This window comes from Panthera pardus, unplaced genomic scaffold (assembly GCF_024362965.1).
Source record: "Panthera pardus isolate Hobbes unplaced genomic scaffold, ASM2436296v1 HiC_scaffold_8, whole genome shotgun sequence".
NCBI classification, from domain to species: Eukaryota; Metazoa; Chordata; class Mammalia; order Carnivora; family Felidae; genus Panthera; species Panthera pardus.
This window is the reverse complement of record NW_026527013.1, coordinates 85,792,019-85,807,823: the sequence shown is the minus strand read 5'-3', so window position 1 is coordinate 85,807,823 and position 15,805 is coordinate 85,792,019. Positions and strand designations below refer to the sequence as shown.

Genomic DNA, 15,805 nt, shown 5'->3' with positions numbered 1-15,805 from the left:
GATGACCAGAATGCCTGATTCTAAGCTCCTCGGAAAATTGCTATCCATGACTTGACTCAAGAGAAGAAAATATGAGGCTTTCTTCCTCCATCCATGATTGAGTAACTGGTATTGGGATTGCCTTTCTGACATATATAATGAGAAAACTAGACAAAAAAAATCTACATGTATGAAAACCTAAATCTACATGTATGAAAGGAATATGATAATTAAAATAAGGATAAGATAAAGACTCTTAAAGTCAAACTTAAAACAAGATGCTACTCTAGAATCTGACTGTTTGGATCCATTCTATTTGGAGGCATAAAATGAGACAAGGAAACACTTTTCTGAGAGAATATAGCATTAAATGGAATGAGAGAAAAGGGTGAATGGAGACAGCAAGCTGGAAATTCTGATACCCACTTTTTGGATGCAATCACCTGTGTATTCACAGAGGCAAATCTTGCATGTTCCTGATGGGACTCATGAGTCACCTCCAAGGCATTCTCATGTCAAAGCAATATTATTAATTGATGAGTAGTTATATGTGTGGTATGATTTTGTTTTTTATATATAATTTTTAATTTATTTATTTTTGAGAGACAGAGCACAAGTGGGGGAGGGGCAGAGAGAGAATGAGACACAGAATCCGAAGCAGATTCCAGGATCTGAGCTGTCACCAGAGAGCCCGATGTGGGGCTTGAACTCACAAACCGTGAAATCATGACCTGAGCCGAAGTCCGACACTTAACCGACTGAGCCACCCAGGCGCCCCATGATTTTATTTTTTAATGTGAACTTAAGTGGCAAGTTATTGATTCTGTAACTTTAAAATTTGTAGTTAGGTTTTTGTTTAGTTTATATGAGCTCTTTATCTAATTACTATGTGTTCAAAGTCATTTAACATGCCCCTCACCAAGGTGCTGTAATAGAGTAATAGGGAATTTAACATGTATTGCATAAGCCTACAATCTGCCAGATCAAAATTCAAGTCTATCATTAGCCAATTCTCTCGTAAGTTATTCTGCCACCACTGCAAAGATATACTTTCATGATTTGCCCTTAATTACTCTTTCAGCTGTAAGAAGTTCTTGTAGGTAGATACTTCAACATATCTTTAAGCACAATGTTTATGAATATAATTTTTGGGGTATTTTGGACATAGAATAAATAAAAATAGAGATAATAGATAAAGTGTTTCAAATAATTTTATAACATATTTACATGTTTCATAAAAGTTATTTCCCCTTATTTAAATATTTTAAAAGTTGGCAAATTGCTAAGAAATAAATGGCTAATTTGGGATATCTAAAATTATAAGAAAACTATATGTTCTCAAAACATTATATGGATTAGAAGTGAAAAATCCTTATTCTTAGAAATGCTATGTTTCTTTTAATTGGATACTTGTACATGATGACATTGTGATTAGCATGAACATAGTGAGAAAGAGTTTTAGTACCATTTCTTAAAGGAAGGTAACAGGTCAGAATTCCAACTTCATTTTCTACATTGTAAGACATGGTAGCATTTAATATGTTGAAAATTTTATCGTGCTCTTTACTAAGCTCAGTTAAAGGCTTTGTCTACTTCTCATTTTACTTTAGAAAGACTTTTTTTAGTCAACAACAAAATCCAATATAATTAGCTGTAGGAATGATAATTGTAGGAGTGACACATTTTAGTAATTTTCTTCAAGACGATCTATCAAAAGCATATGTTATGGGTTCTTAATAGATTTCTTAAATTAAAAATTCCTAAGTTAGCAAATCTATTTAGGAAACATTGACTTACATAAACAGCTATCCTAATAACAAGATTTTCATAGCTTTAATAAGCTTCCATGCTTTATAACTCACCAAGAAGTTCTAGAATATGCAAAATTTCCAAACATTTGATTTCAGATCCCTTTTGCTAGTAGAATCTCCTGGATGGTGATTTGTCTAATGCATTTTAGGAAATGTCACTTTAGAATGTACTTTACACAACTACAAACTTTGGAAATTAATCACGATATTTCAAATATAATCATTAGTATATAACTATAAACAAAATCTTCCAACTTGTTGTGTACTTACAAAAAAAAAGTCTTCAGAAGTAACCCAAGCAGTTGTGTTATATATTGATTTGGCTTGTTTAAGTCTTAATTTGTCTAAACATCATTTAGAATAACATGAGAACATCTGTCTCAAAAATAAATAAACGTTAAAAAAATTAAAAAAAAAAAAAGAATAACATGAGAACATTCCAAACAGTATTCTGATATTTAAATGTACATGTATGAAAACTTAATTTTGTTCTTTCTTTGGCCATCAAAATGGTAGGTCCAAAAATCACTCATATTTTTATATGCATATGTAATCATATATATTTTTATATTGCCCTCCTTGGCTAAACCATGTGCCCATTCTTTAAAAACTTTATAAATAGTAGTATTCCTTCTTTTCATTTAGATATTTTTTTCAGGGCCTTTGTTTTTGATAAAGCAAGGAAACGATGCCTCTGGTTCCCTTTCAATAGCATGACAAGTGGAGTGAAAAAAGAGTTTGGTCATGAATTCGATCTCTATGAAAACAAAGGTAACTAGTTTCTCCCTAAATGTTTCATAACAAAATAAAGTATAAAATATGTGTAATTTCCTGCTACAGTGCTCTTTCCTGCTGATTTTTTATCATATGCTAGATCTGTTATGCAGTCAATTCTTCCATTAAGACAGATACTAGTGTCTTGACTCTTTTAAATATAGTATTTTAAAAAGAACACTCCCTAAACATTCCATAATTATATTGGCCCCCTCCCTCTTTGTTTATTTCTAGGAGCATCTCCTAGAACTGATATTCCCCATGTTCATTTTAGAAAGTGCCACCTTAAGTTAATAGTTTAAAATATAGTACATTTTGAGCTTATTTTATAGTATTTTAAATTCTAACAACTTTGAATAACTGATGTTATAGTGATGATTGCTGATAATAAAATGTGAGATTTTGAAACATTAATTGTGACTTTTCCTAATTATATACTTTATAAATCTTTAAAATAATTAAGATGATATTATTTGTTAATGTGTCTATTTTGTTCACTTGATATTGTATTCACAGGTTATTTACTTTGATCCAAAGCAGAATTATATCAATGAAATAACTGGAAAGTGTTATATAAATATGAATTTTACCAAATAAATTTCTTATCACACAAATTAATAATTATGGATTGTATTTATAATAATAGTACTTAATCAAGTTTAACGTTTTCCTAAATCATACTGTGCCATTTAATTTGAGTATTTGGTAATATACAGAGATACTTCCTTGTTACGAAGGTAGATGTTTAAATTAAATTAAAATTAATTTATGGTAGAAAATAAGATGACCTAAAAAAAAGAAAATTAGATGATCTATATACCCAGTAATTCTGTAAATCCTAAACATAACTCATAATGTAGTATAAGACCATTTTTTAATCTTCTAGGTTGCTAACAAGTGTATATGCTGGTATTTGATAGGAATATACGGCTTGTGTCAAATTAATTGCTCTACAGTTTTGCAGCACTAAAGTTAGCAAAAATTTAGAAAATAATAATGAACGTAATATAACTATCACTCAGACATACACACACACATATACAAAACTTACACAATTTTACTGAGATAAAAACAAGTCAGTTATTTTATTATCTTAAAGTAACTCTTTGAATTGAATAAAATTTGCAAATTACTTAATTTTTATTTTTAATATTTTCTTAAAATGGTCTGTATATTTGAGCAAATCATTCTGCCAAATTAAATTTGTCTGACCAGTTGAGTATACAGGCTAATCTCCACTAAGAACATGGACTGATCTCTGCTATTTTCCAGAAATATACTCACAAAATTAAAACTCCAAAGTAGTCTTTTTTTTTTTTTAAGTACTATAAACGTTAGGCCAGAAATGTCAGTATGATTTGAGATAATTTATAAACATTAATTACCTAAAGATTTGGATGGAATTCTTTTTTTTCTTTTTAAATATATACAGAGTATGCTACACATAGTTATAAAACTTTTCTCTGCTTTCCTCTGATAGACTACATTAGAAACTGCATCATTGGCAAAGGAGGTAGCTACAAGGGAACAGTATCTATCACTAAGAGTGGCATCAAATGCCAGCCTTGGAATTCTATGATACCACATGAACACAGGTAAGAACAGCATGAAGAAAAGAGGGGAGAGCCTTTCTTTTTTATATGTGTGCTAGCAATCTCATGTTAGTACTTCAGAATAATCTACGGTTCTATAATAATTTACCCAACTTTACTGAATTGCATCAAGCCAAGGGTTATGTGAATTCATGACTGATATCCAAAGATGACTAAATTTGCCATTAAGTATGGCCTAACAGTATCTTACCTCAAAACCTCATCTTATACATCTTGGTATTTGTGAAGAAGTAATGAAAATGTGATTTAAAGAAAACACATATATTCCCCCCGCCTCTCTTCGCCTTCTAGAAGGTACAGCACTCTGCAGCTCAAGTGGAGGCTTTCACTGTGATATAAATAGGCAGCGGATCAGATTCTGACCTGATCCTGGGGGCTGACTGTTCTTTAACCGTGGTGGTACACAACCTTGGTTGCACACTAAAACCAACTGCTATGAGCCTTGAACAAACCCCGCCACCCAGGCATCAACACACACCAATTAAATCAGAATCTTTTAGGGAAATAATCCAGGCACTGGTATTTTTTTTTTTTTAAAGCACAGCCAAAATTGAGAACCTCTGCTAATAACTCATGTCACAGATTGACCAGCTTTCCCATTTCACCTATTGCCTAATAACTGGAGAAAACTTCTCATTCCGTGGAAATTAAATGTCTACACTTCAGAGAAGTGTGTTCGTTATAACAGATGAATGCTATTTAAAGATGAGTAAACACAGCATCCAGAGGCTCATTAGTCTGAGAGTTTTAATCATCATGGAGGAGAAACATAGATTTCTAATACCCACTAAGGAACTAAATATAGCCACAGTTTGTCAAGACTTATTTCACAAATAATTTTAACAGGAACTGAAGCAGTTTAAAACAATTCTCCCCTCTGGTTATTAAATGCATTGCAAGATTTAGTGTACTAGGAGCAAGTATCTTGCTGAGCAGTTTATCTTGTTTATCTCATTTAATATCCCAAGAACCACATAGTGAGTAGTTTTATTAATTCTATTTTATATATGGTGAAACTGAAGAAGAAAGGGCTTCAGTAACTTTTCAAGGTCATGAACAACTAGTAAGTGTGATGGCCAGAATCTTGAGCTCAGCCAGTGTCACTGTGTAGCCTGTGTTTTTAACATGAAACAGGGCACAAAACACCGAGCAGTAGGTCACATGCTGTGATCTGCTTTTGCAATAGTGGTGGTGACTTTGCCTTGATTAAATCGCTTTTTATTCCATTTCTTTCATTTTTGAGGGGCATAATTATGCAACATGATTTTATTTCTGTAAACAGAGATGAGTTAATTGGCCCACATAGAAAGAAAAGAAGTTAGTTGCTCTATGCTGGGATCAAACCTGTGATCCGGCCTAATTAACACCAGCTAGTAAGTGGCCAAGCTGATCAGTTTACAGAGTCTCAATAGCAGAAAACAACTAATTTTTCCCAAATTAGTTACTTATGATAATAGACAAATACCTCTGAAATACAGCATTATGCTTATATTACAAAGCAAATATATATATATATATATATATATATATATATATATATATACACACACATAATTGTTTTGTTCTCTCATGAGGATTTGCATGGTGTCTCTCCCATGATACTATATGAAGAAAACATTTTATTTAAATACAAGATCTAAGTTTTTCATGAACAAAAGAATAGCATTTGAAATCAATCCTACCCTAGTTGAGTGCACTGGCCTGACCCAGTAGAGGTCTTATTTCAACCCAAATTCTCTATGATTGTGATTCTCTGCTAGAAGAGTAAATGTGAAATAGATCTCCCTGGGAACTGGCTTCTCGGTCCAATCAGCTATTTTACCAACAAACATTTCCTTGTGATATAGTGGTTTAGGGCTGAGAAGATCTTGCTTTTAACCAAATCTTTTTTTTTTTTTCGTATTCAACAGTAACAATTTTCATCAATTAGCAGCTTATTGGAATATCTGCATGAGAGCTTAACACTTTTAAGTTAAGTGTTACCTACAGATTAACTTTATGGGAAATGGAAAAAGGTATATATATATATATATATATATATCTGTTTGGAGGAGTGATTTATTGTTGACTCTAGATTGAAATATTTTTCAAGTGGGTTAATGGGAAGATGATGATAGATGATTAAATTAGTATAGGAGCTTAGCCAGAAAATCAGGTGACTTGATATCTACATCTACATCCTTCAATGGCCACCAGCATTCATTAATGAAGCAGATGATGGACTAGATCAAGTTTCCTATGAATGCAGTTTATATTAAAAGGAAAGAAAAGGTGGCTAGCACTCAGAAGATCTAATTTATATTTCAAAGTATATTTGGATATAACTCAGTTTTAAATATTTCTTTACTCTCTCTCTTAAAGCCTTGTTAACAAGGAAAAAAACCACGAATAGTATATATGTGAATAAAAGTTTATTACAGAGCCTATTGACTGGGTTTGTATGTAATAGGTTCTCATAAACATTGGTTGAATGAACACATAAAAGTGAAAAGAGCAGGGCTGGCTTCATCCCTTGATCGAGTCTAGGATGCTAAAGAAAAGCAGGCTATCCCTCAGGACACAAAAGAAAACCAGCTAATCTGGGTAAAAAGCCTTATTACACCAAAGAATGAAAGAAGAGATGGCCAGACTGTTCTTTCCTCTGCATGTCCTAAAGAGGAATTTCATACGGAAAGCAATGCATCTTTCCTTTTCAGTTTTCTTTTATAAACTCCAGTGAGAAAACTTTATTCATATTTCTGCCATGTTTAGTTTTGATTTCTACTTTTTCTCTCTTCCTTACTTGTATTTTTACGACTAAAGCATTGACTGACTCGTTCACTACTTTTTCACAGCTTCTCTTTAGCTTTACAAATCCAGAGGAAAGGTATATGTGTGTGTTTGTGTGTGTGTGTGTGTGTGTGTGTAAAACAAATACTTTAGAGAAGTCTAAAGATTGTAGACTACTTTACTAATTATTCTATTACTTCCCCTGAATTACTACTCTATTTTTTAATGAAATAGAGCTATAGGAACATTTTCTTAGGTAAATTTAGGCATTACTTTATGAAAAAAAAAAGTGAAGTAAAGGTTAGTTTTGATTCTATCAGAAAAATGAGTATTTTGTTATATTTACTATGAAAAGTTGAAAAACTGGCAAAAAAAAAGAAAATTTCAAGCAATGGAATAAACAAAAGGTATCTTAAGTTATTCTGGAATAAAAGGGCTGAAGAAAAAAAAGGACTTCTCTTTCCTTTGAAAATTAAATACCATTAGGAATTGTGAAATCATGATGAGCTTTAATTGTATTATAATTTTTGTCAATCATATGGCCTAATGTCTAATTTTTGTTTCCCCATATTTAAGATGCTAGTGTAGTATGAATATAATAAACTTTATCTAAAGACATTTCGGATTTTGTAGTAATAAGAGTTTCCTTGAAAATGTTTGGTTAGTATTAAGTCTCTTAGAATAGATTTTTTCTTTTTGACCAATATTTTATGTTTTCTGAAGACTTAACTATGGTGTATTTCATGTCCAAATGAAAGAACTTCATTGCAAAATATTGCTTGGTACCCAATGAACATCCATATATATTTTATGTCACATAATAACAAAAAAATGATGATTCCTAAATAAGTTTCAGTGGGTACGAGACACATTTGAATGTTTTTTACTTAGAGATTAAGTCCTTTTACTTCACTCTAATTTAAACACCATTTAGAATTCAAGAATCAGTGAGAGTAGAAATAAAGCTTTATAGCAACAAATGAACCGGATATTGAAAATGTAACCAGATTTTCAAAGCAGTGTTTAGGGTTATTCACAGATATATATTCTTCCTTACTTGTGATTTTTTTACGTGCAATCTAGCAGATGAAAGCATCATGAGGCCAATGCCACAAGAAGTACTAAACAATAAAAGAGGCTTTGGATTCTTCTGATATTGTGTTGAAATATTTTATGCTAATAAGAAAACGATAACTAGGGTATTAGACATTTCAAATGAAGGTGATGCATTATAGTCTCTGCACGCAATGGCAAACTATTAGGAACTAAATCTGGAAGCATCAAACCCCACAGTGCAAATTAGTCAAATTTTTGAAGGGAATAAATAATTCTGTTTTTCACTATGACAAGGTAAAGACTACTAAGCAGAGTGAGCTTAACAATAAGTAGCATTTACTGAATGTTGATTACCCAGTCATCTCTTTGAACTTCTCAAAACAACCATATAAAGTGTAAGATGTGATGAAGTTAGGGTTATGCTCCGGGTACAGGTTTGCTAACACAGTCTGAGAGAGGCTAAATTACCTGCTGAGGTCTCCAGTTGGGAAAAGAGAGAACTGAAATTTGAATCCAGGTTTAATTTGATTCTAGACCCTTTGTGTTACTTCATCAACCTGTTTCTCAACTGTGCAGTAAAAAAGGGGGGCTATTCTTTATAAGAAAAGCAACAAACAAACAAATAATTATCTCGGATAAACGTTGTAAGAGTGAGATTTCAAGGCCTTCTGCAGTGTTTCTTCCATTCTCTCCTAGGGGCCTTGCTCAAGTGGAGCTTTGAAATTGTGGTTCAGAAAACTTCAGTTAGGTTCTAGAATGATTGGCTCTTAGCAAATCCAGAGATGAGTCATTGTTAATGGTGTTGAATGTAGGAATTCAGTCAGGTGAGTATTTATAAAATTTAAGTATTTTAAGAATGGATGAAAATGAACTTGAGTTAATATATATGGAAGTCTGAGCTAGAATGATTTCTGTACTTCAGGAAAAACATACCCACTAATTAGTAAAATTAATAGGCCAAAAATAAAGTTGCATGCTCTTATACTGTAATGATTATCATTTTAAAACTAGCTTTTTGCCTTCGAGCTATCGGGGTAAAGACCTACAGGAAAACTACTGTCGAAATCCTCGAGGGGAAGAAGGGGGACCTTGGTGTTTCACAAGCAATCCAGAGGTACGCTACGAAGTCTGTGACATTCCTCAGTGTTCAGAAGGTAAATGAACCTGAATGCCGTGTGGGGCACTCTGCTCCCGCTTTCTGTAGAACTGCATCTCACATTAAAGGTTAACAGAAATGAATTAAACCATAATAAATATGTTGTTCATTCAAATGCAACTAAAGATAATTATCTGAGCATTTTTACTTGACGTCTTAAAAACTGATTATCATCAGATTAATGCAAAAGGGTTATGAGTTTGAATTTCAACAGAGCCTGAGGCATCCCTCTGGGGAGGGTAAAAGCTTGGGCTTCCTCATCTACTGTCTTGAGTTCACATACCTCAAAATCTGCTCCCATACACCACCTGAAAGGAACCCAGTGAAGCTTAGTTCTTTAAGAGTAAGGCTAATTCCATCCATCTAGCACCTGTTTCTGCAGAAATTTTGTCAAACCTACTCTGAAGTGGTGTGGCAAGAGTACATGAACCCAGAAGAGAATATGGGAAGGGGTCGCTGAAAGTTCAATACCCCCCCGTGTGCCTTTTGGTGAGAAGCAAATCTGACACAGAGACTGACACTAAACACCACTGAGAATAGCATCTGAAGAGATCAAAGCAGTAGTAGCTCCCCAGCTGTCTTGAAGGCAGGCACCCTAAGTCCACGCCTGTTTTCACCTCCTCTCGCAGCATAACGGGGCACTGTCCCCCCTCTTGCACTGGAAAACTGCATGCCTGACAAGAAGGAAGAGTAACCACTTCAGCATTGGATGTGGTTTCATTTTTCTTAGTTACCTGGCTACTGAATAGCTGGCTTTTTAGTTTTGTCAGAAACTAAGCTTCTAAAAATCCAAAGGAAACACGGATTAAGTTCTGAGAGAAGTTTAGTAGGATTTCGACGTACACGGGGGTAGGGGGCTGCTGGAATGCTGTCCAACTTTTATAGTATCTGTTTGTTATTAACCACATTTTTTTGGAACTATTTTTCCATATATCCATTTAATACCAGGTTGATATTTATCACATAAAAAAGGCCATTGTTAGCTTAATTGTCACGGAGAAGGTGAATTTGTTTTCTGTTGTTAGTTAATTTAAAATTCTTGACTTCATGTGCTTAGAGTCAGTTCCATCTGTGTTTGTAAATTCTTACTTTCCATTCCGTATCATATTCTGTTCACTATAACTTCTTCATTGTTTTCTTCTCTTTTAAAAATAATAAACTGATCTGTGATAACGTTATGCACAAGTCTGTTTTGTATGAGTAAATCTGTAATTAATATTTGTTTTAAATTTACACATGGAAGAAAAACCCTTGCTCTTTTGGGAACTCTCCAATATCACAGTTTTCTGAGGTTGAAAGTCAATTGCAAGGAGTTTTGTTCATTTTTTTTTTTTTTTGACCTGAGAAAGTGTTTTCAAGGGAACGTAACTTGGTCCAACTTTAAATAGCTTAGCATTTATGTTAACTGTCTAGTTCATGTGGGAATGAGATTTCTCAGCCCTGGTTTATAACAACCTTCATCAAAATACACTGGCATAGATCTGGACTGATAGACAACGTAGAAAAAATGTGCTAGAAAAGAAGTAATTGGAAAAATCCTGTTTCCAGTTATCCTCATCACATTAGAATGTTCATCTCTATTATCCTTTAATAATCTGAGGTCACTACACCTCCCTTAGAAAAGGGCATTGCTCATTACTATTAATTGCACATGATGCTGTTGGTCACCATGGCATTAAAGGTTGCAGATATGCTTTTTCTGGAAGCAATTAGAAATATGACAGTATTAGAATAGCCCTCTTATGAGTGAACAAACACCTACCTGCCCTGTAGGCTAAACATATCTCAGGGAGTGTGAATTGAGCTGTGATATTTAAATTCACACTATACTGAATAATCCTTTAGCAGGATTTTACTGAAGAAGATCTAAAATAAAAAGCACTGTCAATAATTAATAGGAAAAAAAAAACCCAGCTGTTTATAACATGGATAATACAAAATATACAAAATAATGTAAGTGTATTTTTTGAGATTTTTGTAACCATATTTAGCTGTTGACTAAATAATCTTCTGAAATGCATCTGAATGTTTGGCTCATAAAAGAAATATACCTGATATCCAATGATTAATGTTATTTTTAAAAATTTAATCTTTGAAATATATTAAGCATTCCTAAAGAAAACAAGTACTTTTATCACACTTAGAACAATTATGTAAAGAAAATAGCATTAATATTATAACTCAAATACTGTAAAAAACTGAGATATCTAAAATCCAATTTCTTGCTTTAACATTAGCTTCAGTTATTGAAACAGATGTCTTTTTTAATGACTGTCAAATAGTCAAGTAAATATATTTTATTAAATCATAATCATTATTTTTAATGCCTTACACTTAAAATCCCAAATACTTCTGCTATAACTTTATGTGTACAATTTCATATTCTGTGGAGAAAGATCCTTAAAAACAAAGATTTAAATGAAACAATTATTTATAAATGTGGCTTTGTGAAACGATCCATGTTTCAAACATTCAGCTTTGCTGAAGTAAGCACCAGCACGGATTCTCAAAATAGTTGTTTCAGTTTTAGTCTGTAGAGTCTGTAAACTCAGATCACTTGTAGTTTTATGACTGAGAAAAACAGAACACAATAGGTTTTGAGTAAGTTGGTTAGTATGATGAGAGAGATACTAAATTAATCTTATTTATATTACAATCCATGTGCAGTTAATATGGTTTTCTACTTTCATTTAGGCCAGAAATATATTTAAGAAAATCATTCTAGTTATGAATAGGAACATTTATTTAGTTTGAGTTTATGTCATCTAGGACAGCATTTTGCTTTTGTTTTCTGTTTTTAAGCGATAAACTTGCTAGAACGGTTGAACAGTACACTGGCAAAAACAGAGCCCAAAGGAAATAGATCAAGAGGGCCAATCCTCACCTTCTGCAGTGTTGTATAGATCATAACTTCCACCTACCTCCCTGAGGAGATGGACTGGATCTCCATCCCTACTGCTTGACTTTGAGCTTGGACAACTTAGAAGTTTCTTAGAATACTGGAAGTTTGAAAAGTGACTATGAGTTTAAAATTTGGCTTTCTTGAGGTACTTTTTATAAGTAACCTGATGGTTTGATGCAGTAGTAAAACAACAAACTTTTCAGCCTGGGTAAGATGGCCAATCTACCTGCTTTCCTTCTCTCCATCCTCCAATAGGTGACAATACAATAGGGGCAACCTATTGTAAGCAAGAAGGCAGAGGGTAATGAAGATAATGTTATAAAAGCCAGGGAGATCGACTTTCTAAAATTATTGCTATGAGTCTTTCTTAAGAGTATGACCAATTAGAACACATAGGAAACAAAAGCATGGGACAAAAAGATAATTAGGAAGAATGGAATGAACACTGAACTGTGGGTCAGAAGACCAGTGTTCCAGGCACAGGTTTGACATTTTCTGTTTTAGGTAAGTCCCTTAAAAATGGTTTGAGCCTTGTTTTCCTCATTGCAAGGATCAAATGATGTCTTATATGTTAAAAGTACTGAGTACTCAAAGAACTTGTAACTATAATATCTTTACCATCCCAGTTCTATCACAGGACACATTTAATTCCCGCCCCATCAATGACTTTCATTGCCTACCAAAACCTAATGTTATTCTTGCTAACTTTTATTATTTTTAAAAAATAGCTCCATAGGTTTGTGACTGAATCCATAACTCTCTCTTCACTTTGCTATAAATGTAACATAGTAAATTTATGTTTCTGTACCATTTTATGTTATTTCGCTCCATAATGGCCTATCCAAATCTCATCCATCCTTCAGTCTCCAAGTAAAATCTGTTCTCTCCTAAAAAGCCATTGACACAAAACACTTAAGACTTTTCGAATAGAATGTATTATCCACACACTTGCTACTTACTATGACCTACAAGGACCAGAATCATCAGCATCCCCTGAGAGCTATTGATTGATGCCTCAATTCTGATCTTCTGAATCAGAACTTGCTCTATAACAGGATCTCACAGTGACTTTTATGTACAGTAAGGTTTGGAGAAGCACTGATCTACTACACTCATTCTGTAGAGTGGTCATCTTATAGAATCACCTGTTTAATTTGTGTAACTATTTTTCCTTATGAAAATTAAAAATCCTAAAGTCCAGGAAAAATGTTTTGTAATAATCCCCACAATACAGCTTCATAGAAAATAATTATATGTACTCTCATTAGAAAGTGATATACTCTCATCAACTGCATCTGCTAAAGAATACATTATAGATATATTCTGATTCCTGAGTACTATACAAGGATAGAAATTGTACATGTAGATACTTATTTCTTATGTGTGACCATAGTATTATGTTTACTTTTTCATTAAGTACAAAGGAGCAAAGAATGATAAATGCCACATCGTTTTCTGTGAAGATATCACTCTTGGCATTCTTTTGAAAAGAAGAACTAAATAAGTCAGTGGCCCATTCGAATGAAAGCTGAGATGTGTCTGGGGAATACTGGAATCACACGAGAGGAAGCTGAATTGGTCCCTTGTCGTCATTCATAGATTAAGCTACATTAAAAGAAGTAGATGGATCAAGCCAAAAGGCCTCATGTTCTAGAAAGTCAATCTAATGTCCTATTAGATTATACAAATCAAAGGTACAGAAGTGATTATTTGAATATTATATCCCAAATTATTACAGATACTCATTAGGCTATATACCAGTGGATAAAGCTAAACATCCGTATCTTTTCCCTGCTTTGGCTAAAGTTAGATGATCAGTAGTCACAAGATACAAATGATGTGTTCGGGGAAGTTTGCCGGATTCGTAAGAAAGCCAACCAATGATTTATTCCACAGGATGCCTGCTGTGCTACAAATCAACCTGTCCATTTGAGAAGTCTCGTTTTCAGCTAGCTTATGTGATTCAGAGTTTTCAGTGTGACATAAGAGGCGAGCCAGAAGAGAACTATTAATTAACCTCACAGAATCATCAGTAGGGTCCTGCATAATTACATGAGCTTATACATTATAAAAACACTGAGTACAAGGAGTTCAATATCAGGTCATCTTGTAGCCTAGGCTAGTTAAGAATGTAAGCCTGCCCAGGTATTTGACATGGTTATTCAGTAACAGAAAGAAGACATCATTTGTTCTTTTAAAATAACCCCATTCTTTGAATAGTACCAGATTTAGGTTTGAAGCTGATCTCTCAAGTTTATCTGGTCCTCACTTTGACATTAACTGCCGGGGTATAACCTGTACTCAGTGTAAGTTGTATATTTCCTACGTATGTGTTTGGAGAGTAAGTTGAGAGAAGAGAATTATTCTGTTGTCAGTAAAGACACTGAAATTCTTTGCATTTTAGACCAACAAAGGGCAGATCCCAAGGGCGTATCTTATATGTCCAGTCTGGGTATCTTTTGGACAGTTACTGAGAAATTAGAAAGGCAGCATCCTGGCCTTGTGGTAAGTTTTTATGACATTAACTATACAAATCCCATTTAAACTATATGAAGAGTTCTGTAGGGAGTATTTTATGCCACTCTTTATGGACATTGGACCCCAATTCAACGTTAAAATGGTATGTAAGTTGTTATAAAAATCTTTTTGCTAAACAGGTGATTTACTGTTCTTTCAATGGAATGGTGGTGTTCTTGATTTTGCTGTCAGAAGCAATTAACATGCCGTACTTTAATTTTATTAGTTGAATGCATGACCTGCAATGGGGAAAGTTATCGAGGTCCCATGGATCATACAGAATCAGGCAAGATTTGTCAGCGCTGGGATCGTCAGACACCACACCGGCACAAATTCTTGCCAGAAAGGTAAAATACCACCAAATCGTGCTTCCAATGATTCTTTTCACAAAGTGTTATTTGCTCCATGACAAACTGCTAGAGAAATTCTCCTTATATTATGATTTCTGGATAGTCTTGGGGCAAAGGGACTTCAGACGAGGCATATGAGAATGCTGGCCCCACTTCTGACCAGTCTCTGCTGAGGAGACTGAGTCCCTGAAATCAGGATGGTCCGAAACAGAGGAGCATCAGTGGGGGGCAGAAGGGGAGCACTAACAGAAGCTTCCTCTTTCCCTTCCATGGCAGGAAAAAGACAGAGATCCATTAATTAATGACCACAGTCCAAGCTATGGGAGGAGGCATTATTGCTAAATACAGGCCAATGTCCTTCTAAAGCCACATCTTCAATGACTTAGGTAAAGTGCGGTCACCTGTGTGACACCATGACATAGGTCATGCCCGTAGACAGGGAATGAAAGATGGAGCAAACAATTCTTAGGCTGCTTTATCCTAGTGTGTTTTGAAATCGCCAGTCTGGAGAAGTCAGGCAACCACGTCTACATTTCTCCTCAGGAATAGGTTTTGAGCTTAAATGGTTAAAAAAAAAAAAAGTGTCTACTATGGCTCATTCCTTTCACATGAAATATTTTAGTTGACAAAAATGTCTTTATTTTTGTTATAAAGAATGAAAATGCAATTGTAAGGGAAGCTCTGTTTCCATCTTTATGAAAGGTGTTGTTCTTATCTTTTTGTTTTTCTCTTAAATTAAACTCCGTGTGTGTGTGTGTGTGTGTGTGTGTGTGTGTGTGTGTGTGTTTAAGTGAATCTCTTGTCCTTTCAGTGAGTGCAGGAGGAATATGGTAGCAATTAAAATCAAGTCACCAATTCAGGACCCTGTTAATTTAAAG

The 15,805-nt window shown here is 33.9% G+C and overlaps 1 protein-coding gene across 3 annotated transcripts in view; it reads left to right on the top strand.

The window, feature by feature from the left end:
- HGF (hepatocyte growth factor) overlaps nucleotides 1-15,805 on the top strand; it is a 76,049-nt gene that overhangs the window by 9,367 nt on the left and 50,877 nt on the right. For 2 of the 3 annotated variants that reach the window (XM_019451301.2, XM_019451300.2), the window contains 4 exons: nucleotides 2,449-2,561; nucleotides 4,045-4,159; nucleotides 9,014-9,156; nucleotides 14,804-14,924. In XM_019451301.2, coding sequence (XP_019306846.1) covers nucleotides 2,449-2,561; nucleotides 4,045-4,159; nucleotides 9,014-9,156; nucleotides 14,804-14,924 — 492 coding nt within the window. The remainder of the gene's footprint in view (nucleotides 1-2,448; nucleotides 2,562-4,044; nucleotides 4,160-9,013; nucleotides 9,157-14,803; nucleotides 14,925-15,805) is intronic. The other variant, XM_019451302.2, reaches the window with a different exon arrangement.